We start from the raw sequence: 26,452 nt of genomic DNA on the forward strand, positions 1-26,452 counted from the left end.
GACACCTCCCCCGCCCGTCTCGCTTCAGAACGAGTTGCGCTCCCGGGCGGAAAGCCCCTACGCTCCAGCGCACGGCCGCGGCCATTTAATAACGGCCTGCGCCTAGGGCCTAGCCGGGACTCTCCGTGAGGGAGAAAGGCCGGACGCCGGCCCTCCACGCCCCCGGGGAGCGGCTTGGGGCGAGCGGGAGGCCCCGCCCCGCCCTCCTCGCCGCCGCCCGCGCGTTACCCGCGGCTCCCCGCGGGCCGCTAACCCGGAAGCGCTCTGCCGGCGCGGCGCGGCGGGGCCGGCTGGGCAGGGGGAAGATGGCCGAGTCGCCGGAGGAGGTGGCGGTGTTGGTGCAGCGGGTGGTGAAGGACATTCGGAACGCCTTCCAGCGGAACCCCCACATGTGAGTCGGGCGGGGGCCGGCCGGCCCGGGAGCGCTGCTCGCCCTCAGCCCCCTGCGTGCTCCTCGGCCGGCGGCGGCGGCGGCCCCGCTCCCTCGCCTTCGGGCGGGCGGGGGTGCGGGGCCGCCGGCGGGGGCGCGGCGGGCCGCCCGGCGCGGAGCGGAGCGGTGCCTATCAGGGCCGGGGGCCGGGCCCAAGGTCACGCCGTGAGGGGCCGCGGGGACCAGCCGGGTTTCCCCACCGGCGCGGGGGCCTCAGCGCGGCCCCCCCCGGGCGTGCCAGCCTGCGAGCGGGAGGGCCGGCGCCAGGCGGCTTCCCTGACACCGGGGCTTCATCGGGGCAGGTCGGTGATGCCGAAAGTCTTCTGTGCTCCCCTGCTGCGTCGTCGTCTTCTGGGTCGCGCCACGTACCTGCTCCGGGAGTTCGAGTGGCTCCCGGGCGCCCGCGGTGCCGCTGGGCGCAGGCTGCGGCAGGGCCCCGGCCGCTGGCGAGCCGCGCGGGCACTTCGTCCGCCGGGCGGCAAGAACGGCCTCGTCACTTGAAAGTACTTTTTTGTGGAAGCCGGCAAGGACTCTAATGGTGGAAGCACATGTCAGGGCTGAAGCCCGCTGAATCGCAGCCTCGTACAAACAGCGCGGTTTGATGAATGCCACCTTCAAATCTGTAATAGAGATGCTGGTGCTTTTCATGGTGTGTTGTTTTGAAGGAGACAAACAAAATGACTGTGTAAATACAGACTGCAGTTACTGCGATGTCGTGAGAATCAACCATGTGGGGGTCAGATGGTCTGCGTTGTGTTTTCAGTTCCACGGCTGACCAGCTCCGAGACCTTGATTTAGGCAGCTCCCGTTTTTCTGTTTCTTGCCCCGTCCTTTGTTGTTTTAAGACACACACTGTTTAGGGAAGCATCTTGCTATCTATTTATGCAAACTCTTTATTGGTTATGGCAAATGAGGTAGCACATGATGGGTAACAACTTCATAACATAAGTATGGTGTATTTGTGACAGTTGGAAACGCTGCAGTCTCTGAGGTGGTGGCCTGTTAATCTGTTCCAGAAAATGGTATGCTAAGCAACTACATAGGAAAATTTTATGGGCACTTAATTTATCCTTTTGCTTGAAAAAGAGGATTAGAAAAAATACCCTCCTGTTTCTATAAATGTAGTAAGCAACTTGGGTGGGTGGCCAGGTTTTAAAATACAGCATATGGATGCTGTCTAAAAAAAACCTGCGTGTTGCCATGAAGCTTCATTTTTAGGTTGTGAGGCATAATGTGCTGTAAACAGCCCGTATTTGTGAATGAATGTTCTGATTCTTCTTAGTTCCTACTCCTTTGCCAGAATTGTTTATGGGTAGCAAACTTCGAGCTTGTGTTTTTGAAGAATATGCTGCTGTTGCGATTTTCTTTCATAGATGCAAACTCAGAGGGGAAAGTAGGATACAAGAGTTGTGTGCTCTGAGACTGATGCACTGTGTCATGCTTCAAGTGAAGCACAAGCTATTGCTAGTTTACCCCCTAAAGCAGAAAAAGCAGCAATTCTGTCTGCTAGATTGCTGAACTGCAGTACTTGAAATGGGACTATGCGTGGCCGGTGTAGACTGCAGACCCTTTGCTACAATGCCTCTCTGCCCCTAGAACACAAGGCTGCAGCCATGCTGGCCAGGCATTTTCATGTATCTCAGAGGCATCTTGTCTTCCTGCTGGTGGCCAAGACAGCTGTAACCAGCTGCAGTCCCTGACAGGGGTTATCCTCTTGAATTGAGTGGCCTGTTCATGTCACAGATCCAGGTTTGAATTCTTTTACATGGCATCCACCTGGCTCCACTGAAAATAAGGGATCTTCCATGTCCGTGGTGTTTCTGTTCACATCTCATACATTTGTCCCCTGCTAGTCTCTCTTCCAGTATTTCTTGTCTCTTGTCTTTGACTGTTTCTTTGCTTGCCCTCTTTGCACCTATCAGAATTAGTGTTTTGTTCTGGCAGGTTCACTGCTTTGTAGGCTTTAAGGGGGTGTGTTCTCTGTTCAACACTAGAAAGCATGCAAAAATACAGTTTTAGACTAAGTAGAATGTTGGATTGTTGTTTTTTATTTTTTTTTCTTTAAATTAAATCTGCAGCAAGACTGCATCTTTTTAAGATGAGCTTACATCTGACTAAATATATCACACAAAATTATTTTTGCCTCTGGTTGCTCCATTTTCTTCTGTTGGATAACTGTGTCAGCATGCTAATTTTCATTTTTGTAAGGCTATGAAATTTACTAGAAGATATTTTTAACCAGTCCTACAGGTGTAGGTCCTGATAAAGTCATACACAGGAGCTGTCCCCCTGGAACTGAATGGATCACCAACAGTGAGCAGACCAATGTGTACTTTCTTTTTGCACTTTGCTGTTCTTTTGCATGTGAAGTCAAACAGAAATAGTCTGAGTTGTCAAAAAAGTACATGAATTTGATGGGCGTAATTGGAAAGATGAACTCTTAGATGGTAGTCCAGCACTTGTGTACAAAATCTGAGGATACTGTTTATGGTTAGCCAAGATTAATTTGTGTCACTGTAGCTCAGATAATTTTTTCTGTCTCAATTCATCACATTCTTAATGTAGTAAAAAATACTACACTTCATTTTGTTAGATTTGAAACTCCAAGTCAGGTTTTCTCCTGGTGTCATTGCAAATTTCTCTGCAGGGAATTCGGAAGGAAACATACTTCCTTAAACCTTTACTGTAGCCAGGTAAGAAATTTGTCTTGCCAATGTTCGTTTTGTTAGATTGTTTAATACCTTGCTGCAGCGTTGGTACTTCCAAATATACTGATAATAAGTAAAAATAATTTGCTTGTTATACTTAGTGAGAGAGATCATCAGTGCAGAACTTTGTTATTGCAGCAGAAATTTTGAATCAAGTGGAGGTTAATGTGAGAGCAAACAAAAGGAAACTTGTAGAGTGAAAGTGTATTTATAGCTTCTTGAGAAGCAAGTATTGGCTAGAAGTACTTTGCATTTCAGTTCTTTCACTTACAAAAGATTTTGGTTTTAGCACTAAGATGATGACTAATCGTAACATACTAATTAATTGACTGTTTGAAGTTCTAAAAGAGAATTGTGTATATGATGCACTGCGTGTTAAGGAAAAAAAAAAATCAACTCTTTGATTTAGACCCCCTCTTCCCTACCATTCAAATATTGCAAATTCATTAGCCACGTAGTCATTTAATGAGACTTATTTTAAGGTAAAAATACACCTTTCAAGCATCCGTGCTCTGGATTGTCTTTCAGTACTAAAAGCTTTTTATAATTGCAGAAATATTCAGCTACTTGGGCCCACTCTTCATTGTCAGTAGAATCATAGTTACATCATATCCACTGATTGCACCTCATTCAGATCTGCCAGCCATTATTTAATATCCTCTGTCTAGTTCTGTGGGAAGAGGTTGGGTTATTTTAAAGATGATCTTTTGGAAGAAAAATCAGAGATGGTCTCTTCACACGGGATACCTAAAGCTAAAGACCCATCATGGTAGCATCACAAGAAATGCCTCCTTCGCTATCGGTACTGTGGTATTGTGGTTTTCTGGAAGAGGGAAGTTTTTTGTATCATCATGGTTTTAAAAGTTTAAAGTAGTTTGGCTAGGCTTTGTTTTGGAGAGCGCCATTGAATGGCTGAGTCAACCGACTGGGACTCTTGAAGCAGGTCCTGCAACAGCTTGTCAGTACTGTTCTGCCACGGCTGAGGTTGGCACTGTAGACCTGGTCTGGATTGTGCAGCTCCATGGCCTCCTGGGTCTCACCTTGCACATCTTCTCTGGTCTTGGCACAGGTTGAAGAAGCTCTATGATGGCTGCAGGCCTCGTGACAACCCAGCTAAAATCTTCCACTAAGTTCTGGCTGCTTCCACGCTGTATTTTAGGAATGGGAAATATAGGAATGGGAACGTAAATGCAGTGGTAATTTGTGCAGCTTTTGGAACATGACTAGTGCTTGCTCCGAGGAAAATAAATGCAAAAGCACAAAGTAACTCCTAAAATTAAAGAGACAGTAGCGGAAAACTGGGAGATCTAGGGGGAGAAATTAAATCTTACTTTCATAGTAGATGGGGCTTCTGATAGTACAAAATAGTGACAGCAGCGGCCCTCAACTGGTATCTCCTTCAATATTGTGAGCAGCTTGCACCTGTCACTTGACCTAAACGTGGGCATCTTCCATCCCACAATGAGTCTGGGCAATCCTGTCATATGAACAGGCACGTCTTCTGTCATGTGGCCAGGAATGGCTTGCACAAGATAAAGGGTACTTCTGTCACTTCATTTTACAAGCACTAATTCCCTGGTGCCTGCATCTGAGTCTTGCCTCAGAAGCTTTCTTTGGGTACACAGTGGAGCAGAGGCTGCAGGTGCTCTCAGGCAGTGTCTCCTGAGCTGACAGGCCTGCCCCAATACTTGCTCCTTCTGCAGATCTGCTGAGGGGTCTTCAGGAGCAGCCTTCAGGAACAGAAATAGATGGTCATTTGAATGATTGTTTTGGCTGTGAGATAGCACCCCACCTTAGATAAATCTGCCCTCCTGGTATTTTGAATTGTGAATTCTGGTCCTTCCGAGGATCTGAACGCAACATACAATTTCTGAAATGTACAGGGCATCAAAAAAAATGCCAAGGTGTTAGAGACAACGTTTCTACCAGATGACAAGTCCTGGTTTGCATCTTAGCAAAAACTAGGTAGTTACCAGATAAACCATTTTTTTGTGTTGCACTGTATCCCAGTGAATTTCATTATGCAGTGGTCTAGTCCTCTGCCAATTTTGGCTAGCTGGGCGCATAATGGAGTTGGGGTGTTTCAGGCTGACTTGTGAGCTCTGTGCACACCCTACCTGTCTGTTATTTTGGCATGTTTAAAGCACTGTGGTGAAACTTTGCTCACCCGAGTCACACTTTTTGTATTTGGTAAGAAGTGAAGGTGTGGATGTGTGGGTGCTTTTTTTCTCTTCTTGCTGTTTACCTTTGGTGTACTTTTTGTAAGCAACAGCTGGTAAATGCTTGTGGTGAGTGACTGCATCTTCATTGCAGGTGTATATCCCTATATGGAAGGCCAGGCAAAGTTTGGCCAAGGCCTGGGTTTTAACATTCATAAAAGAAAGGAGCCAGCAGTAAGTACAAACTTCAGGCTATAAGATACCATTTTGAAAGAAGCAGACTGGAATGTCATTTTAGGTCTAATCTGACTAGGTGCATGAACAGCATGTGTTGAGTGGAGCAGCAGAGATGAGGCTCTTGCTTTGATACCTGTTGCTTCCAGCTGATGGGGTAGGAAAGAACTGGTTTTCCTCTTCTCAAGTTACCAGGGATGTGTAAGGGACCTGGGTGTGTGTTTGGAGACAGAGCCAAGTGATTTGCAAGTATCTTACCTTGAATTACTTGTTACTTTGTGGCTTGTGATGTATACCGTGATTAAATCCATTTTCTGAATAAGCAAATACATTTGTAAACAAGCACATGGTGTCACTTTTAATTACTTCAGTAATAATCCAGTGAGGACACAGAACTAAATCGGTACACTCAGATTGTCCAGTAACAAAATTAGTTCAAGATAACTGAGCTGAGGTTGTGGAGTTGCCACTTGGAGTATATCTGTAGGCCTGGTATGGAGAATATTTAAGGTGAAGAATTTGCTTTCTATCTGAGATCACAAGAGATCTTTTTTTTTTTCCTGCCTGAGATCTGAGGATCTCCCTCCTCATCAACAAATTTTTCCACTGAAGAGGAGTTGGTGGAGAAATCTTGCATAATGGAACGTATAAAATAATGTTGCTTTCTGTCCAAACAAGTGTGAATGCTTGGCAACCTGTGTTTGTTTTTAAGAAGCTGTTAAAGCTTCTCTTCCAACATCCCTACATGTTGGAGAAAGCTGAGAAAAAAGTAAAACATGGTGTGGACCTTTGAAACTAAACAAATGAATCTCTTCTGCTTTGTTTGCTGATATGAATTTTTGTGGCCATCGTTATTTTTTAAAGGCTTTATTAAAGCCTATCATATAAAGTTGCCATTTAATCAGGCTGGCCTCTGTGTCTCAAATCTTACCCCTGTATAGCAAGCTGCCTTGGATAGGAGAAGGAAAAATGGAACATGTGGAAATGTGCATGTTGCTGTCTCTGTTTTGTTTTGTGTAACCTTTGGTTTCAGAGCACCTGGTCATGCTGCTGCAGGGCACACCTGTGTAGCTTTGGGTCAGTCAGGTGCCTGTACTGGTTAACGTGTTTTGTTTCACTTGCAGTAGCAATTGTTGCAGCTCCATTGCATCTCCCATCACAAAGCCAGGGGTACTTGCGTTGATTTAGCTGAGTTAAAACTGCTTAGGTGGTAATCTAAAACTACAAAAAAAGGGACCTTCCTTATTTAGGATCTTAGGGAAAATCTAAGAAAACTTTTCTGATGATCTTAAGATGAGAAGAGTGAGACTCACCAAAAGGAATCTTCCTAGAGAACATTTAAAGGATTTTGGATTCAATTCAGTCTGGCTCATCTAGTCATGACTATTACTTTCAGAGTCTTCAGCAAGTCTTAAAATATTTCTAGTTTTCTATCACTATAGCATTTGGGAACTAATACAAAATTTTTGTAGTAGCTCTTAACTCAAAACCACAACTAGTTTTTATATTGTGTCTAAATAAATTGTACAGAGGTAATATACATTTAATTCTGTTGCTTGACTTAGATCTTTATCCATGCCTTAAAACATGTGTGAGTCATTTGAGTCATTAATACACTACATGAGTTTTGCAGAGGATAGCTTTCTGAAAATGCATTTTATCATACTTGCAGTCTGGCAAGAATCAAGAAGGTGAATTGAAGATAATGAGTACAGGGTTTTGTAAAAACAGGGGAAAAAGATGATGGACTGACTGGATGGGAAGCATTGTCAGCCTGCTCTATTGAGAAAAATAATTGACATCTACTGGAAATAAGTATAATTACATTTCTTTCTGGTTTTTTTAAGAGATGAAATTGGATTAATACCCTGCCCTGAAGCCAGGTATAACCGCAGCCCTATCGTCCTGGTAGAAAACAAGCTTGGTGTGGAGAGCTGGTGTGTCAAGTTTCTTTTGCCGTATGTCCACAATAAACTTCTCCTCTACAGACAAAGAAAACAATGGCTGAACAAAGATGGTAAGTTACCTAGGTGGAGAATAGTATCTTATATGATCCTTAATGCACAACTTTTATTTATCGTAGAATCACAGAATCATTTAGATTGGAAGGGACCCTTAAGATCATTGAGTCCAACCATTAACCTAGCACTGCCAGGTTGAAGAACACCCTGTGACCACTCACAGAGTTCAGATGTTTAGTATCTCACATGCACCTGGGTTTCAGTTGGGGGCTGTTACCATATTTTATTTTTTTTTCTCTTTGTGTGAAACTAACCTAATCCATAAAGCACTGGCTGTGTCCATTGTGCTTTAAAATTACTGTCTTGGACTATCTTCCCCTCCTGGAACGTACCCAACAGCCACCATCCATTGGGTTGTGTTGATTGCAACTGTAGCAAAGGCAGTCTCCCTGGTTGCTTGATGAACTAGTGAGTGAAATAATTTAAATAGTTTTAAATAGTGGGATGCTAGCAGATGTCTGATGCAGACTCTAGAATCTAGTCATCATATAAGTAACATGCTGTACCACCTTGAACAGATAGGTTTTGAGAGTAGATCTGTGTAGATCAGGAGAAGAGGTCTGATTAGTAACATAACTTTCTTGATATAACTGCCATTTGCTTTTCTGTTCTTTAATTTTTTATTGCTGTAGTTTGTTTCACTTTTAGTGAGGGTAAGTGCACAGCTGGCTTCATCCATTTAAAGCACAGGGTAAGGGACAGTCAGATGGTGCTAGTGGAGTCTGTAAACGTGCACTTGAGCTTCTTTTGCGTTCAGGGATGACATAGAGAAAGAGGATTGAGGTCTTTAGTGATTCTTGACAAGGAAACATTCATAAAGCAGTGAATGTTGCCTATGTTTGTCTGAGGGTGGGGTCTAGAGTTATGAAACAAACTTTAATTCCTTAGTATAAACATGTGGATGTATAACCCAAGTATTTTGAAAAAAAAGTAGCATTAAATGGCAGAGAAGGTTTGTAATGTGAGCATGAATGCACTTGCCTTCTAGTGGATGGAGAGAGGTCACACATAGGAACTTTTTACCTCTTTGAAAGCCAGATCCTGATAAAGAGGAACCCATTCCACTGACAACGTACAGTCTTCCAGTGCTGGCTGTGTTCCTTGGGTGGTGTTAGAGTAACAAAGCACTGGTTTGATGCTTAAGAGTTAATTCTGCATTCGAAAGAGTAGCTTAAGAAAGTTGAAGTGTTTTCATGCGTTGTTGGGTATGACTGACCTATTGATTGTCTGTATTTTATTTTTGTCTAACAGACTTCTTTTTTGTATGTATGTGTGTGTGTATGTGTCCCAACAGAGGGCTGATGTCATACCATTATGTGATTATCTAGGAAAAGTGTTTTGTGGACTTTGTAAATTTTATATTACCCTTTGTTTTTTATTTTCACGTAATTTATTTTCTTGAGTATTCTTTCTCATTACAGACAACTTTAAAAAACTTTTATTCCTAGGGGATGTGTATTTCTAAGATAAGTAACTACGATTTCTTTCTCTGTGGTTCATGGTTGGACCTAGTAGGACCTGGATCTTTTTGATAGCTGCCACCAAGTTGCTGCTGATAGAAACCAGTGCTTGTGATCTGATTGCAAATTTAGAATTTATAATGCAAACAATTATAAAATTCAATAAAAAGAGTCGAGATAAAAAGATTTAAGATAAGGAATATAAATAGTATTGACTCTGACATGTAGCCAGAAACAAATTTTAGCTTTTAAAGAGATGAAGCCACTAGCACAGGCAATCTTAGCAAGACCGTGGTTGACATTGCAGTGTTTTTTACAGGTCTGAGGTAGGAGTTTGTGAGGTGTATTTTGATTATGCTGCAGGCCTTCTGCAGGGAGGCTTTTCATCTCTGTTTCTTCTTGTTTCAAAAACTTCTTGTTTCAAGCCAAAGTACAAACCACTGAGATTTGTGTCACTCTTCCATCGGGAGGCTGGAGACCACTGACAGCTAAAGGGCAACTGGGCACTAATGTGCTGAGGCCCTGCTCCATTCACACCGTCCAGGCGCTTTGTTGGCCTACTCTGCCAGGATGGTACAGTGTGCTGACTGCTTGAAGAGTTGTCTCTGCTTCCCACCCACATGAGGCCTTGCAGAACCCTTCCTCTCAAAATGCAGATCACAAAACTGTGTCAGTAAATACTGGAGTGGCATGGAGTTTAGATAACTGCCTGTTTCTTGAGACTTGTTTGGTTTTCTTCTTTTGAAAATGAAACACTGTTCTCCTTTGTTTCTTTAATTACAAAAGTCAGTTTAGTATGTGTGAGAAGGGGTGATCTACAGCGTTTTCGTGTCTGTTGAGGTTTTGTGTCACTACTGTAAAACGGGATCAGGACCTCCATGTTAGTAGTCTTTTCATAAAGCAAGGTACAGCGTGTAGAGTTTAGTATGTTTTACCATAATTGAGTTTCACATTTGGTAGGAAATTTTAGCAGAAACTGAATTGCAGTGGTGGGGGGAATGAAGGTGGAAGTCTTTTCCCAGGTGGACTTATAGAGTTGTCTCTAATGTGGCCTAAGTATGCATATGCTATCAAGAGATGTTATGTTTTCTATACATTTGAAATATCCTGAACGATTTTCCTCCAGATTCCTTTTTGTAGACAAAAGTGCATGCCTGGAATTTGGCAAAGTAGTTGTTTTCTTTTGGGTGTAGTGAAGGGATAGATTTGTTTATTACTGCCACAAAACTCAATTGCACGTTCTATTGATGCTTGAAATAAACAGTGATTGCAAAGGTAGTCTCTTGTTACCTCTGTGTTGTTTGAATTAGTGTAAGCCATTTTAAATAGAACAGAGAAGAAACACAGAGTGTTGATTCAAGTGTCTGCTTTCACATGTGGTATCTGAGATTTTTTCTGGCAGGATCCTGGAAGAAGAAAGTGCTTCATAGTTGTCATTGATAGCTTACTGTGACAGATGTCTAATTTAGTTATGGTTTCTTTTGGATACTTGGAATCCTGAATCATGACTACTTTGCTGCTTGCTATTTTTCTAGTTTATAAATATTTCGCATTATGTTTTTATCCTTTCTCCTTTTTTTTTTTTTAATTTATGAGTGCATATTATTTGTATTATCACAAGATTCTGGTATTGCTACAAATTTCTTTTTATTCGAAGTTTTGTTGTGCATACTCCCAGAATATCCTTGCTTCCCACAAATCTATGTTTTCCACTTTGACGACAGTCTTCTAAAAAGGCACATCTTGGTGTGATACACCTGTAAAAATAAAAATCTGGGTACAGCCATATTTTAAAAGAAAACGAGTGTTGTGGTTTGGGCCCAGCTGGGGGCAGGGCACCATGGGCCTGCTCACTCACCCTCCCCCCACGGCAGGTGGGGAGGAGAATCCGGAGAAAAGGATCGAACCCAAAGGTTGAGATAGGAACAGTTTAATGGAACAGCCCAAGGAGAGAAGGAACAACGGTAACACCACCACCACTACTGAAATAATATGTACAGCAAGAGACAGGGAACACAACAGCTCACTGCCCGGACTGACCCCTGTGCTGCATGCCACTCCCCCATACATACTGGGTGTGACATCAGCATGGTACCAAATCCCCCTTGGCTACTTCTGTTTGGCTGTCCCGGCTGTGCCCCCTCCCAGCTTCTGGCGAAAATTAACACTATACTAGCCAAACCCAGGACATTATCCACCCCTTATACTGTACCATCTCTGTCATGCCAGATCCTATACTTTGGGGTTTGGTCTGTCAGAGGTGTTTCTGGGTTGCTGCATGCTGCATCTGGAGCCTGTGGCTGGTGTGTTTTGCATGGGCTGTACTCACAGTCTGCAGGTTGAAGATATTGATCCTGAGGAAGTTGCTGGGCACCAGTTGCTGAAGCCGGTTCAAATTCCATCACTGCTGACTCTCACTTGGTTTCATCAAAGTCCATTCCTCATTGATTTGAGTGACGCTCACTGTAACACCATTAACGTGACATACAGCCCCTGTGGTAGTGGCAACATACAATGGCATGGTTATTTAGTAATTAACATCATACAGTTTATTTCACTGGCTATCCTCAGGCAAAATTAAATACTCTTGGGGTATGCATCAAACTTCCCCATCCTCCCGCATCACCCACGAAGTGCACCCAGGTCCTCCAGCAAAAGCAATCCCACGGCTTGGTTTGCCTTTGCCTGCAGCAGGACTGACCCAAACTGTCTTTCCTAAGACAGTTCTTCATGTGCACTATGAGGACTTTATATACCCCTCTACAGTTTGTAGAAGGTTTGATTGGGCAGGGCCAGCTCAACTGGTAGATCCCTAGTGTTTACTAACTAGGTGACTTCTGCTAAATGTGTATCCCAGTGTTCAAAGGTCCCACCCCCCATTGCTCTCAGTTTGGTTTTTAGCAGACCATTGTATTGTTCAGTCTTCCCGGAAGCTGGTGCATGATAGGGGATGTGATATACCCACTTGATGCCATGCTCTTTGGCCCAGGTGTCTATGATGTTGTTTCAGAAATGAGTCCCATTGTCTGACTGAATCCTTTCTGGGATGCCATATCGCCGTAAGATCTACTTTTCAAGGCCCAGGATAGTGTCCTGGGCAGTGGCATGGGGCACGGCATGTGTTTCCAGCCATCCCATGGTTGCTTCCACCATTGTAAGCACATGGCACTTGCCTTGGTGAGTCTGTGGGAGTGTGGTATAGTCAATCTACCAGGCCTCCCCATATTTGTGTTTCAGCCATTGCCCTCCATACCACAGGGGTTTCAACTGCGTGGTTTGCTTGATCGCAGCACATGTTTCACACTCATGGATAACCTGTGCGATGGTGTCCATGGTCAAGTCCACCCCTCAGTCATAACCTCATCTATATGTTGCATCCCTTCCTTGGTGGCCTGAGCTGTCATGGGCCCACCAAGCTATGAATAATGCACCCTTATGCTGCCAGTCCAAATCCTCCTGAGCCACTTTAATCTTAGCAGTCTGGTCTACTTGCTGGTTGTTTTGAGGTTCTTCAGTGGCCCTCTTGGGTACATGGGCATCAACATGACGTACTTTCACCACCAGATTGTCTACCCAAGCAGCAATATCTTCCCATAACTCAGCAGCCCGGATGGGTTTACCTGCTGTAACTACCCCCACAGAGCATTTGCCACCATCCATGAGTCAGTATAGAGATAAAGCACTGGCCACCTTTTTCACTCAGCGATATCTAAGGCCAGTTGGATGGCTTTCACCTCTGCAAACTGACTCAATTCACAGTTTCTTTCAGCAGCTTCAGTGACTCAACATATGAGACTCCGCACAGCAGCCTTCCCCTCTGATGTTTTCCAACAGTGTGGCAGGACCCATCAGTAAATAGGGCATATCGCTTCTCATTGTCTGGTGGTTTATTATATGGTGCGGCCTCCTCAACACGTGTCACTTCCTCCTCCTCCGACATTCCAAAATCTTTGCCTCCTGGCCAGTTTGTGATCACTTCCAAAATCCCTGGGCAGCCAGAGCTCCCTATTTGAGCCCGTTGGGTTATCAGTGTGACCCACTTACTCCATGTGGCGTCAGTTGCGTGGTGTGTAGAGGAGACCATCACTTTGAACATCCAGCCCAGCACCAGCAGTTGGGGTGCTAAGAGCGCTGTGTTTCAGTTCTGATGACCTCCAAGGCAGCTCCAACTCCTTTGTATAGTGCCAGTATCTCTTTTTCAGTTGGAGTATAGCGGGCCTTGGATCCTCTGTATCCCCAGCTCCAAAACCCTAGGGGTCAGCCTTGGGTCTTCCCGGGTGCTTTCTGCCAGAGACTCCAGGTAGGGCCATTCTCCCCGGCTGCGATGTAGAGCACATTTCTAACATCTTGTCCTGTCCGGACTGGTCTAAGGGCTACTGCGTGAACTATCTTCCATTTAATTTGTTCAATGCCTTGTTGTTGTTCAGGGCCCCATCTGAAATTATTCTTCTTCCATGTCACTTGATAGAGAGGGCTTACTATCAGACCGTAGTCTGGGATATGCATCCTCTAAAAACCCACACCGCCTAAAAAAGCTTGTGTTTCCTTTTTACTAGTTGGTGGAGACATGGCTGCTATCTTGTTGATCACATCCATTGGAATCTGGCGATGCCCATCTTGCCATTTTATTCTAAGAAAGTGGATCTCTTCTGCAGGTCCCTTAACCTTACTTCGTTTTATGGTAAAACCCACCTTCAGAAGGATTTGAACTATTTTCCTCCATTTCTCAAAAACCTCCTCTGCTGTGTCGCCCCATACGATGATACTGTCAATGTACTGCAGGTGCTCCAGAGCTTCACCCTGTTCCAGTGCAGTCTGAATCAGCCAATGGCAAATTGTGGGACTGTGTTTCCACCACTGGGTTGATCAATTCCAGGTGTACTGGACGCCCCTCTAGGTGAAAGCAAACTGTGGCCTGCACTCTGCTGCCAAAGGAGTTGAGAAAAATGCATTAGTGATATCAGTTGTGGCGTACCACTTGGCTGTCTTTGACTCCGGTTTATATTAAAGTTCTGGCATGTCCAGCACAGGAGCACTCAGCAGTGGCGTGACTTCATTCGGGCCACGATAGTCTACTGCTAGTCTCCACAGAATGTTAGGGGTTGGAAGGGACCTTGAAAAATCATCTAGTCCAACCCGCCTGCCAGAGCAGGACCACCTAGAGCAGATCACAGAGGAACACATCCAGGCGGCTTTTGAATGTCTCCAGAGAAGGAGACTCCACACCCTCTCTGGGCAGCCTGTTCCAGTGCTCTGTCACCCTCACAGAGAAAAAGTTTTTCCTTATGTTGATGTGGAACCTCCTCTGCTCCAGCTTGCACCCGTTGCCCCTTGTCCTGTCATTGGCCATCACCGAGAAGAGCCCAGCTCCATCCTCCTGACACTCACCCTTTACGTATTTATGAACATTGACGAGGTCACCCCTCAGTCTCCACTTCTCCAAGCTAAAGAGACCCAGCTCCCTCAGCCTTTCATCAGAAGGGAGATGTTCCACCCCCTTCACCATCTTTGTGGCTCTCTGCTGGACTCTTTTAAGCAGTTCCCTGTCCTTCTTGAACTGAGGGGCCCAGAACTGGACACAATATTCCAGATGTGGTCTCACCAGGATAGTGTAGAGGGAGAGGAGAACCTCTCTCAACCTACTGACGACACCCCTTCTTGGCCATGAGGGCACATTGCTGGCTCATGGTCAGCCTGCTGCCCACCAGGACCCCCAGGTCCCTTTCCCCTATGCTATTCCCTAACAGTTCAGTCCCCAGCCTATACTGGTCCATGGGGTTGTTCTTTCCCAGAGGCAAGACTCTACCCTTGCCCTTGTTGTATTTCATTAAATTTCTCCCCGCCCATCTCTCCAGCCTGTCCAGGTCTCTCTGAATGGCAGCACAGCCTTCTGGTGTGTCAGCCACTCCTCCCAGTTCTGTGTCATCAGCAAACTTGCTGACAGTGCACTCTGTTCCCTCATCCAGGTCTCTAATGAATGTATTGAATAGTACTGGTCCCAGGACCGACCCCTGAGGGACTCCACTAGATACAGGCCTCCAGCTAGACTCTGTCCCATTGACCACAACTCTCTGACTTCTTTTCTTCAACCAATTCACAACCCACCTCACTACCTGATCATCTAGACCACTTTTCCTCAGTTTAGCTGTGAGGATGCTGTGGGAGATGGTGTCAAATGCTTTACTGAGATCAAGATAAACCACATTCACTGCACTACCATCATCTGTCCACTCTCCGTTAGATTTTTGCAGTGGCCATATGGGGCTGTTAAAGGGTGAGCAAGTTTTGCTGATCACCCCTTGGCTTTCCAGTTGATGAATCAGCTTATGGATGGGAATCTGGGAGTCTCAGTTGGTGTGATATTGCCACTGATGTACCGTTGTGGTAATGACTTGCACCTGTTATTCTTCAGCCTTCAGCAATCCCACCACAGAAGGGTCCTCCAAGAGACCAGGCAAGGTGGACAACTGTTCAATTTCCTCTGTCTCCAAGGCAACTATACCAAAGGCTCAATGGTACCCTTTTGGGTCCTTGAAATACCCTCTCCTGAGGCAGTCTTTGCCAAGGATGCATGGAGCCTCTGGGCCAGTCACAGTGGGGTGTTTATGCCACTCATTCCCAGTTAGACTCACCTCACTTCCAGTACAGTTGGCCGTTGGGATCCCCCTGTCACTCCAGAAATACAGATGGGTTCTGCCTCTCTGTAGCTTGATGGCATTAGGGTGCATTGTGCACAGGTGTCTACTAGAGCCTTATACTGCTGTGGATCTGACATGCCAGGCCATCAGACCCACACAGTCCAATAAACTCAGTTGTCCCTTTCCTCCCCCTGCCTGGAGGGGAAGGCCCCTCTAATCCTGATCAGAATCACTCACTTCTTTCACACTTTGTGAAAATAACTTAAAAGTGCCTTCATGAGGATCAGACATAAGATCAGCCTTTCTACCCTGTCTGGGGAATTTCCTACTGGAAACTGGAGTGGCATCTTTCTAGGAAGAGTTCGCTTTTGTGGTGGTTTTCCCCCGCCCAGGAAGAGTTTCCTTTTGTGGTGGTTTTCCCCCACAACTCAGATACCCGTGCAGCTAGGACCAAAGTGGGGTTTGCATTTTGCTTCCTCATGTCCCCTCTGTGGTCACACAGGTAAAACCACAGAGTAGCCCGTGGTGTGTACCTTCTGCATTCTCCCTCGTGAGCAGAGGACTGCCTTATTTCTTATAGCTGAGATATGAGTCCGTACAGGTGGGGAGTAGGACAGATCCTTTTCAAATTGTGGGAACTCCCGGGACAGTTTCTCCATGGCTGAGACACAGGCCTGTAGGGAACAAGAGAGACTTCCTTCGTATTGCCAGAGTTGGCTAGCCAATTTGTCCACCATTTGTCCCTCACCTTCTTTCCAGTACATTACTGCCAATGAGTTGGCATATGATGGTGGTGCACTTTGTAGAAACTTCTATCACATGGATTGTGTGCATCGGACTTCATCTGGATCCAGAGGTGACTGACCGTTATCTAGATCATTATAAATCACCTCCAGCACGGCTAGTTCCCTCAGGTACTGGATACCTCTCTCCATAGTGGTCCACTTGCCTGGGTGACATGTGACATCTTCTTTGAAGGGGTACCTCTCCTTCACGCCTGACAGGAGTCGCCTCCAGAGGCTGAGGGCTTGTGTCCACTTTCCAATCGCTATGTCAATGCCCCCTTCCCTAGACAGGGAGCCCAGCTGCTTGGCTTCCCTACCTTCTAATTCCAAGCTACTGGCCCCGTTATCCCAGCATCGGAGCAGCCAGGTGACAATGTGCTCACCTGGGTGGCGGCCGAAATCCTTTCGCATATCTCGCAGCTCACTCAGGGATAGGGATCGATGATTGTCTCTGGTTCTGCCTCTTCCTCCTGGTCTCGTGATGACCCTGGTTCACCTTCATCCCTTGCTAAGCGGACTGATTCCTTTGTGTACTTCTTGTTCTGTATAGGGGCAACTGAGACCGGCACAGGTTAGTTCTCTTGTTCAGCTGTAGTGCCTATTGGTCTGTTTTCAGGGCCAGAGACCTTGTCTTCCTCTTGAGGGCACTGAGTAGTGTTGAGAAGGGCTTAGTAGGCATGGGCCAGGCCCCAGCATGTTACAGTGGTTTGTGACTCTCTGGAATTGCCAGGGTGACAGCATACCTTTTCCAAATGTTTTACGAGTTTTTCAGGATTTTCCAGAATGCTGAGGGTGATCACTGTCCTAGGCACTTGCCCATACTCTCCCACGCACACTGCCGCTCATAATTATTCAGTCTCAGGGCAGATCTCTGGGTGGTATTCTTGGAAAAATGTTGTTTATCCATGAACAATACCTGGGACACATTCAGGAGACACAGCAATAAGAACATGCTGGCTTGGGCATCCCAGGGATATTCAGAATTCTCAAAAGCTGTTATAATAAGGCTCAAGGTGGAAGGAGAGGTGGAAGAGTGGGAGAAAGTATCCACCTTTGTCCCTCCCATGGACTGGGTGTGATTAGTAACAAATTCCGAGAGGAGGCGCCTGAGGAATGGACATGACAGCAGTGCCACATACAAATACCAGCTTAACCTCATGACCAGTGATGCAGTCATATCGTAAGTCGAAAAGACTGAACTAGGCTGTAATAAGCTTTTGCTTAACATGCTTGTCAACAATAGTATATACGGTGGTAGTACATAATAATTACTACAACCATTATTGTATTTAGAAAATCCAACACCCAGACGTTCAGAATTTTTTATGACCTAATTCAGAACCGCCTCTAATCCCGTTCTTACTTGCAGGTTTTTGCTGCATCTCTACTTTTCTTCTTATCCTGCACTGTACTTCCATTTACCTTTCCCTCCTACAGCAAATACCTTTCCCTCCTGTAACAAATGAAAAAGTTCTGCAGATGTCTCCTTTATTGCATAGTCCTGTTGCATTGATACTTACCATGGTTGAACATTAGAGGCTTTAGATGCAAGCAGCTGACCTCTTGGCAAAGTGATAAGCAGCTGAAAATAAAGTTCACTGTGGGAAGTGTCAGTCAAGCTAGATTTGGTGTGCTGAGCTTTTCATAATGTGTTTCAAAAATTATACTAAGCCAGAAATTTGCTGGCAGTCTAGATTAAATATAACTTAAAGCAAGTTTAAAATATGTGTGACTCTTGTCTAGGGGAGAAGCTAGTATTAAAGTGTTTTGTGTTGGGGGTTTTTGGGTTTAGTGGTATTTTCTATTGTTTGTTTTTGTAAATAATCACCAATTGGAAAGAAAGTTGCTGGATGGTGTAAAAGTGCAATTAACTCAGTAAAGGTATTTAGCAAAAAGCTTGTAATTCCTGATTATTTTTATTTCATTGGAGAAGCTCTCAATTGCCATTTAGTAGGTACTGTGACTGATTTATATTACTTTGGAAGAGTAGTTATTAGCATTTTGAAAGGCAATTTGGGTGTATTGTTTATTACACAAGGTAATAATAGCAGAATAATTAGAACATTTCATTGTGTACATTTGTGATATGTAAAATTGAGAGATTTAAAAAATATAGAATAACTACTAATATTTTGAGAAGCTAAAATGGAAAGTCTACATGAAACAACAACAGCTCACAATTGTAACTAGAAATCCTTATAAAAGGTGGTTTTAAATGTTGCAATTTAAATTTTTGAGTGTGAAATTGAAACAGTAGCCAGCAAGATACTTAGTAGGTGTTTAATTTTACATATGTGAGTAATCCTGGGCATTTCAATCGGGCAGTTCATCTGTCTAAAGTTAAATAGGTGTTGAAGTATTTTACTGGTTCAGGGATTGGGTAAGTAAAGAAAAAGCTTCGCACATTTAGGCAGCAAATTAGGAAGATGCTTTGTGCGTATGAGAAATATTCCCTAGCAACATAGAGGGGAATCTTTCATTAAAGGAAAAAAAAAAATCTCAAAATGGAAATAGAAAGTTAAGTTAGTTCCTAGAGGTAGTTTTTAAAATATCACCGTAACAGCTTAGTACAAAATCAACAGAGTACACTAAAGAATTTTTTTTTTCACCTGCATTATATGTCATAATGTGTTCCTCATAAGTAGAAACATCGTGGGAAACACAAAATTACTTTGTTGGACATAAATGAATGAGCAGTCATACAGTAATATACAAAGGTATTCCGCTTTTTGACCCACTTAAATATTAACTTCTCTCAAGTCTTGGTTCAAAGATACAAGAAGCCATGTTACTTTGCATTTTGAATTATTATATGCTGCATTGTTGTTGCATTTCTTCAGTGACTCTTTAAAATTTCGTTTTAATTGTTAATTGTTAACAATTGTTAATTGCACTAACTAGAAATCTAGTTCCATAAGAGACTCTCTTTTTTTTCTTTTCCTTTTTTTTCCTTAAAAAGTAATGAAGTGCCTCTTATTTCCTGGAAATCACCTGGACTACAATCTGTTTAGTATGTTAAATGCAGGGTGATTAGTAGAGAATGTAGCCAAACTTTCTTGGCAGTAGAAGCCTAGACAGTCACTTTCAGTTTTGAAGCAAGTTTCTTCTTCTTACTCAGTTGCGAGATTACCATGTTAAATTTAAGAATTGTGACTGCAGGACAGGTTAACTGAGCTGATGCTCTGTCTCCTGAGAACAGAGGTTAAGGGAGCCAAAGCTGTGATAGTCCTTAGTATCTCAAGCTTAAGTGGAAATGCCTTGTGAATCCGCACTGTTACCCTGGTGGGACTCAAAACTTCTCGAATGGTGCAGTGGGGAGCAAAGGGAAAGGGAAAGACTAGATTACAATGAAATTACTCTTCCATTCTCAGCAGCTGTATACTTCGGTGTTGTTTTTACGACATTGTTAAAAATAAGTGTCATACATAAATCTAAAATCTGTGCAGTGCTTAAATGCAGGGATGCAAACGAAAATGTTCTGTTTCTTCTTTTTTTAGTGAGTTAATCTTAAAACCTCAGTCTGAAGCAAGGCTGTCTCTTCAGAATATAGTTAAAGTGTTTACTGTGCAGTTAGATAGTGGAGTTAGATTGGTGATCCTAGTTCATGGTTATGGTGTTCTTTTTTCCTAGCCACAGGGTTTTTTTGTAGTATGTGTATTTTTTGAAACAGTAGGGTATACGGCAGCCATCTGCAGCTTAGACTTTGTACTGAAATAGTAGGGTGTATTTTTAATGGTACTATCTTATTTAAATATTTGGATTTTCTGTGAATAATTCTCTGTTTGTGATATATACAGTGTGTCTGCAATTTAAGTCACTAAATACTCGAAGGTTCTATGTAAAAGCTGTCCCTCACTGAGAGCATACTGTATGTTTGATTATAGCTGTACAGGTAGAGGTCAGAAGTTTCCAGCTGCATACTTCTTAGATGTGGTTTATTAGCAAGACAGAAGTCCATTATTTAAATAACAAAAAGGGTGGATATGGCAGATTTTGCTCGTCTTGAATTAAGCTAGCATTTCTTCTGGAATGAGATGGAGTGGTACTTTGCAGAGGTGGGCATCCATAGGTACAGCAGCCCCCAGAGGAGACTTTGAGGAAGGACAGGGAGTGAGGGAGTGCAGAGAGAACGCTGCTGTGTGCAAATTGTAACTAATCTTTATGTCTCTTGTTCAATCGTTTTAGAGCTGATAGATATCACGTGTACCCTGCTGCTGCTGAACCCTGACTTCACCACTGCTTGGAACGTGAGGTATGTTGCACTCAGCAAGTGACAACAGAAAGACCTGAGCCTTATGTGCAAGTCAGCTGTAAGCTTTGTTTTAAGTGGTAATTAGTGACACAGCAAGAGCTTTTCAGCTAAGGAGTGCTGAAGAAATGTATGCCTTGCAGATAGTTTCAGACTACCTTCTTTTGTAGTTGGTTTTTTGTTTGCTTGGTTGGGTTTGTTGTTGTTTTTTTTTGTAGTGCAGGCTAAAGATTGCTGCATGTGATGGCACATGTTTGGCCCATGTTTTTGGGGGGATATAAGTCCCATTAAAATGCCACTCCTCTTTCCTCCTGTCACTTAAGAAAGGCCATTTGTAACCTTTAGATGGGCATATCCTTTTCACTGAATCACATAGTGCCCAACTGATGTCTGCTATCTGTCTTCACTATTCTCAATTTACCCCTCTTTGAATATTATACCAGAGTCCTTTTGAGATGACAGTTCCAATTTGCTGCCATTACCAGTGCAGCTCATCAAAGCTGAATAGCCCTCAATAGATATACTGCAAGAGAAGGGGAGGAAGGTAGCTATCCTTTATTCTGGACAAATTCTCCTCACTGCTCCTTTCTTGTACCTGTTGGGATTAGTCTAGCTTCACCATTGGTCACGCTGCTGCAGCTGTCTAGGAGTCATTATGAAGGAGGAGCAGGAATTTACCTCTTTGCTTTTAATGGAGCCTAGAAGCAACAGTTCTTTACACCCTTGTAATCTGATAATTTTTGTGTAAATCTCAGAGGTGGGAGAATATTCTCTTTCTGCTGCCTAAGTAAGACTGGAGACAGTCTTAAAGGAATAGTTTTAGAAGGCCTGTAGGGCTGACAGAAAATTGTATGTTAGTGTCTAGGCGGGTTCTCACTAAAAATAGGACTTTTGTAGTTGAGATGCATTATTGCAGTAGGAAAAATTAACCAAATGACCTAGAAAGATGATGGTTATGGGTAGCTGTCAGCCCTAGATATGGCAAATTCAGCTTTTTTGGTTTTTTTCTCCTTTCACTGCTGGTTTAGTTCTGAAGAATTCTGCTGTCATCTGTGTCTTTCTAGCATCTTGGGTCTAAGAAGGGGGTGTGAAAGTGATAGCAAAGGGCTTACTGTCATGAAAATGTATAGCTTGAGTAGCTTTCAAATGATAAAATGGAATCAGGAGCATGTATAAGCACTAGGGGTACTACAGTAGTGTAATCTTGTGGTACTTAAAACAATTCAGGTTTTTGGTTTAGGTTTTGTGGAATTTTTTAAAAAATGTGAATCACAGAATCATAGAATGGTTTGGGTTGGAAGGGACCTTAAAGATCATCTGGATCCAACCCCCCTGCCATGGGCAGGGACACCTCCCACTAGACCAGGTTGCTCAAAGCCCCATCTAGCCTGGCCTTGAACACTGCCAGGGAGGGGGCAGCCACAGATTCTCTGGGCAACCTCTTCCAGTGCCTCACCACCCTCACAGGAAAGAATTTCTTCCTAATAGCTAATCTAAATCTCCCCTCTTTCAGTTTGAACCATTACCCCTCACCCTATTACTACACTCCCTGGTAAAGAGTCCCTCCTCACCTTTCCTGTAGGCCCCCTTGAAGTACTGGAAGCCTTCTGTAACTTGTCTTCAGAGTCTTCTCTTCTCCAGTCTGAAAACACCAGCTCTCTCAGCCTCTTGTCACAGGCAAGGTGCTCCAGCCCCTTGGTCATCTTTGTGGCCTTCTGTGGACCTGCTCGAGGGAGTCCATGTCTTTCTTGTGCTGGGGGCCCCAGAGCTGGACATGGCACTGCAGCTGGGGTCTCACCAGAGCAGAGGGGGAGAATCACCTCCCTCGACCTGCTGGCCACACTTCTCTTGATGCAGCCCAGGATGCAATTGGCTTTCTGGGCTGTGAGAGCACGTTGCTGGCTCATGTTCAGTTTTTCATCCACCAGCACCCCCAGGTTCTTCTTCGCAGGGCTGCTCTCATTGTCCATCCTGTATCTGTGATGGGAATTGTCCCAACCCAGGTGCAGGACCTTGCCCTTGGCCTTGTTGAACTTCCCAAGTTCACACAGGCCCACTTCTCCAGCCTGTCCAGGTCCCTCTGGATGGCCTCCCTTCCCTCCGGTGAGTCAACCACACCATGCAGCTTGGTGTCGTTGGCAAACTTGCTGAGGGTGCACTCAGTCCCACTGTCTGTGTCACTGACAAAGAGGTTAAACAGCACCAGTCCCAATACTGACCTTTGAGGAACACCACTCGTCACTGGTCTTCACTCAGACATTGAGCCATTGACCACAACTGTTGTGAGTTCAACCGTCCAGCGAATTCCTTATCCACCAAGCGGTCCATCCTCCAAATCCATGTCTCTCTAGTTTAGAGACAAGGATGTCATGCGGGACAGTGTGGAACGCTTTGCCCAAGTCCAGGTAGATAATGTCGGTTGCTCTTCCCTTATCCACTGACACTGTAGCCCTGTCATAGAAGGCCACCAAATTTGTCAGGCATAATTTGCCCTTAGCGAAGCCATGTTGGCTGTCAGCAATCATGTCCTTATTTGCATCTGTCCTTATCAGTACGGGTTGGTTTTTTTATGCCTGACAGGTGAGAGTTTGCTTTTATGTACATGGGGGGAGTAGTTCAAAGTTGTAAATTGAGTTAAAAATGTTAAGGAATATGGATGAGGGTTGTTTCCTCTTTTATGATGTTTATGGTTTACCGAAGTATACAAGTTACTACACGTAATTACTGCAGGTACTACAGGGAGCAAGGCCACAAGCTCCCCAAATTCATGGCCAGTGGCCTGGTTAGTGGTCTGTCTTTGAAGGTCCGTTTAGCATTCAGAGAGAAGACGTCGTTATACCAACCAGTCAGTAGCCGTGGAGTTTGCCACCAAGCCTGCCTTAGCCAAGGGGCTACTTTGCTGAATCTGACCCTACATTGTTTTAGGCTGCTGCTGGGAGTTTGCCCTTTGAAGGATAGGCGCTTAATTGGCACAACATTTCAGCTTATCTTTTTTTCTATGAAATTCCTCCTTCAGTAAATTGCAGGTCATGGTAGCCAGACATGCGGTATATACAGCTACAGAGTAGAGGACAGACTGTACAGATGCTGGATGTAAGTCCTTATTCTGTGCTAGTATAAGCTGGGAGCTGACTGCGTGGGGCTCGTGCTCTGCCGGCAGAACATGTTGCATCTGCTCTGGGATAGTTTTTTCATTTTGCTCAGAGGACGTTTGTTATGCCAGATTCATCTTATGTTCTCCACATGCAAATTCACTGCTTTATTTTAAGGGAAAAAAGCATCATAAACTCTTAAGTAGCCTAAAAAATAAAAGGTGTAGTAGTTATTTACTGAATAGCAGCCCTGCATATAGAGTGTTTCCTGTAGAATTTAATGACTCTTTAATTTTAGGCTGGGATAATCCCTTTTCCTATGTTGAGTTCTCTGATGAGAGCTTGAGATAGTGGTTGACTCAATAGCACTGAATATGAAGATGCAGGAACAGGGCTGTTTGAATTCCCCTGGGAAAAGGGAATCACTTCCTTGGAAAGAAGACAGGACTTGACAGAGCAAGAACACTGGAGTGGTGGTATGGAAGACTAATGAGCATTTCATCTTAGCTGGCAATCATAGAAGGTTGTATCTGGTTAACAGAACAGAGGAGAACGTAAAACTTCAAATGGGTTATCTGCTAGGAAGTGATAGATAATATATCTTGACTTTGGAGCTATTCTAAAGAATTCTAATATGCCTGCATAGATTTGTCTTTTATTTATTTTAATTAGACATGACTGGGAGGTTACAGAAGGGCAGGAACCTAAACTATGAGAACTGAGCAAGAGCTAATTGTGTGGTGTAGGAATGCATGCTAAAGAATAGAAGACCTGTGTTGCTTCCTAGAACTTGGAAGGAAATCCCTGTTATACTGAATGGGCAACAAGACATCTCCAGATCACAACTTCAGTTATCCTGTGTTTTTGGAAGTTGAAAAATCTTCCAAGTTAAAATGAGCAAAATCTTTTGTTAGTGAGTGTAGAGGAACTGTCATAGGTGGTTTTGTTCTTGCTGATAAACTTACTGGCATGTACAATTGATTGAAAGTCAAAAGACACTAGGTAACAAGATGCTCTGAAAAGTCAGACTTTTGCTTATCAGATATCAGTGACTTCAAAGGTGTCAGCAAAAATGTAAGGCAAGTCAAAATCATTTCAGATTATCTTTCATGGGAGCTAGAACTCTGAAGGCTAAAAAATTATCTATGTTTCACATGGAAAAAAAGTGAGCTAGAAATCATATATCCCAAGTTGGATGTTTGCTCAAAGAGATTGAAAGAGGTTTATTTGGGAGTATATGATACTTTAGTCATACTTGTGATTGAAGTCCCTTACTTGTGAATGGCAGGATCTCTCATTTGAAAATCTGTGAAGGTAAAAACTGATTTTCTGCCACAGCAATGAAAGTGAATCTTGTCTGTAATGTTCCTCAACTTTGCAAAAAAGTAAATTTACTTTAAGAGTAAATATGTGTGAGCCTACGTATGTACAGTTAATGCTTTAATATAGAAAGCAATTTATTCACCAAGAGTTTAGGTTTTGGGAGGTAGGTGGCCTGGTAATCTAAATCTTTGTTAAATATCTACATGCATTTGTTTGGTTTGAGTGTTAGGCTGATCTATGCTGCTTTTTCACTGTCCACAGTAAGTGATTTTTACCAAAATGTCACCTTCTGCATTGCAGTAATGGGGCAGTTGTTCCACCTGCTCCAGTGATGACATTCCCTGAATCTTTCTCTTGTCTGCTTTGCAAAAGGCAACACACTGGCACCAAACAGTGTGGTCAATCTGCTGCTCCTGGCTTGTATACCTGGATTTCCTGTTGAGCACCTGCTAAAAGTATCCAATCTGGAGCATGTTAGGTCTTGATTCAGATAAAAACGAATGTCCCAGTAGCTATGTTTCTGATCTCTGCAGACAGTTCTCTGCTGACTTCAGTAGATATCAGGACCAAAACTTCCTTAAGAATTTATTCAACTGTTGGTTCAGTAGCAAAAGAAGGGTCTAGGTTAGTGCCTAGATCCTCTGTGTCTTATCTATACATCTCACCATTTTTCTTGAATTTTAAATAGCATGTTGTTCACTGCTAGTATTGCCACCATTGGCTCCTGACTGTGGGTATACAGTTCAATTAAAGCAAAACAAAGCCAACATACCAGGTGGAGTCAGTTTCCTACTGAAAAATTCCAGAACAGACAGAAAATGAGTGCTCACACTACAGGAATATGTCAATTTGTTTGTGAGACTCTGGACATAACTTTAAAACCACATTATGTGTTCTGTGTCAGACTGCAGAGAGTTTTACATTCTTACTGGATAGCAGCTTTTTTTCAGAGTGTATTTCCTCCCTGTCCCCTTCCCCCTTTTTTTTTTCCCCTTTTATTTTTGGTCAGAAAATTGATCATCTGCTCTTCACCTACTACTGCTCTTCTTCCTGAACATGGTGCCTTGCCTATCATTATGATGGACAATAAAACATTAAAAGCAAGCAAACAAACAAAAAGCCCAAAACCCAAAACAAAATGAAACAACCCACACCACAATACCAAACCCAGGCCGAAATTGCTTCTACTTTTTGCACTCTCAGTTTTTAACTGTGGCTTCTGGAGGTTCTGGGAAATGCATGTTTCCTGTCTGCAGATGGTAACTTTGGAACTTACTGTATCTTTGCTTCAAAGCCACTGTCTACTAGACTGGAGAATAGGATATGGATACTAATGTCCTGGGAGTAACCAGT

General features: G+C 43.8%; 1 protein-coding gene across 3 annotated transcripts in view; it reads left to right on the forward strand.

Annotated features, from left to right (window-relative positions):
- Positions 1–305: 305 nt before the first annotated feature.
- PTAR1 (protein prenyltransferase alpha subunit repeat containing 1) overlaps positions 306–26,452 on the forward strand; it is a 37,085-nt gene continuing 10,938 nt past the window's right edge. For 2 of the 3 annotated variants that reach the window (XM_086479766.1, XM_086479767.1), the window contains exons 1-3: positions 306–391; positions 7,379–7,548; positions 20,621–20,687. In XM_086479766.1, the coding sequence (XP_086335892.1) occupies positions 306–391; positions 7,379–7,548; positions 20,621–20,687 (323 nt within the window). The remainder of the gene's footprint in view (positions 392–7,378; positions 7,549–20,620; positions 20,688–26,452) is intronic. The other variant, XM_086479768.1, reaches the window with a different exon arrangement.

This window comes from Leptosomus discolor, chromosome Z (assembly GCF_034619465.1).
Source record: "Leptosomus discolor isolate bLepDis1 chromosome Z, bLepDis1.hap2, whole genome shotgun sequence".
Taxonomy (NCBI): Eukaryota; Metazoa; Chordata; class Aves; order Leptosomiformes; family Leptosomidae; genus Leptosomus; species Leptosomus discolor.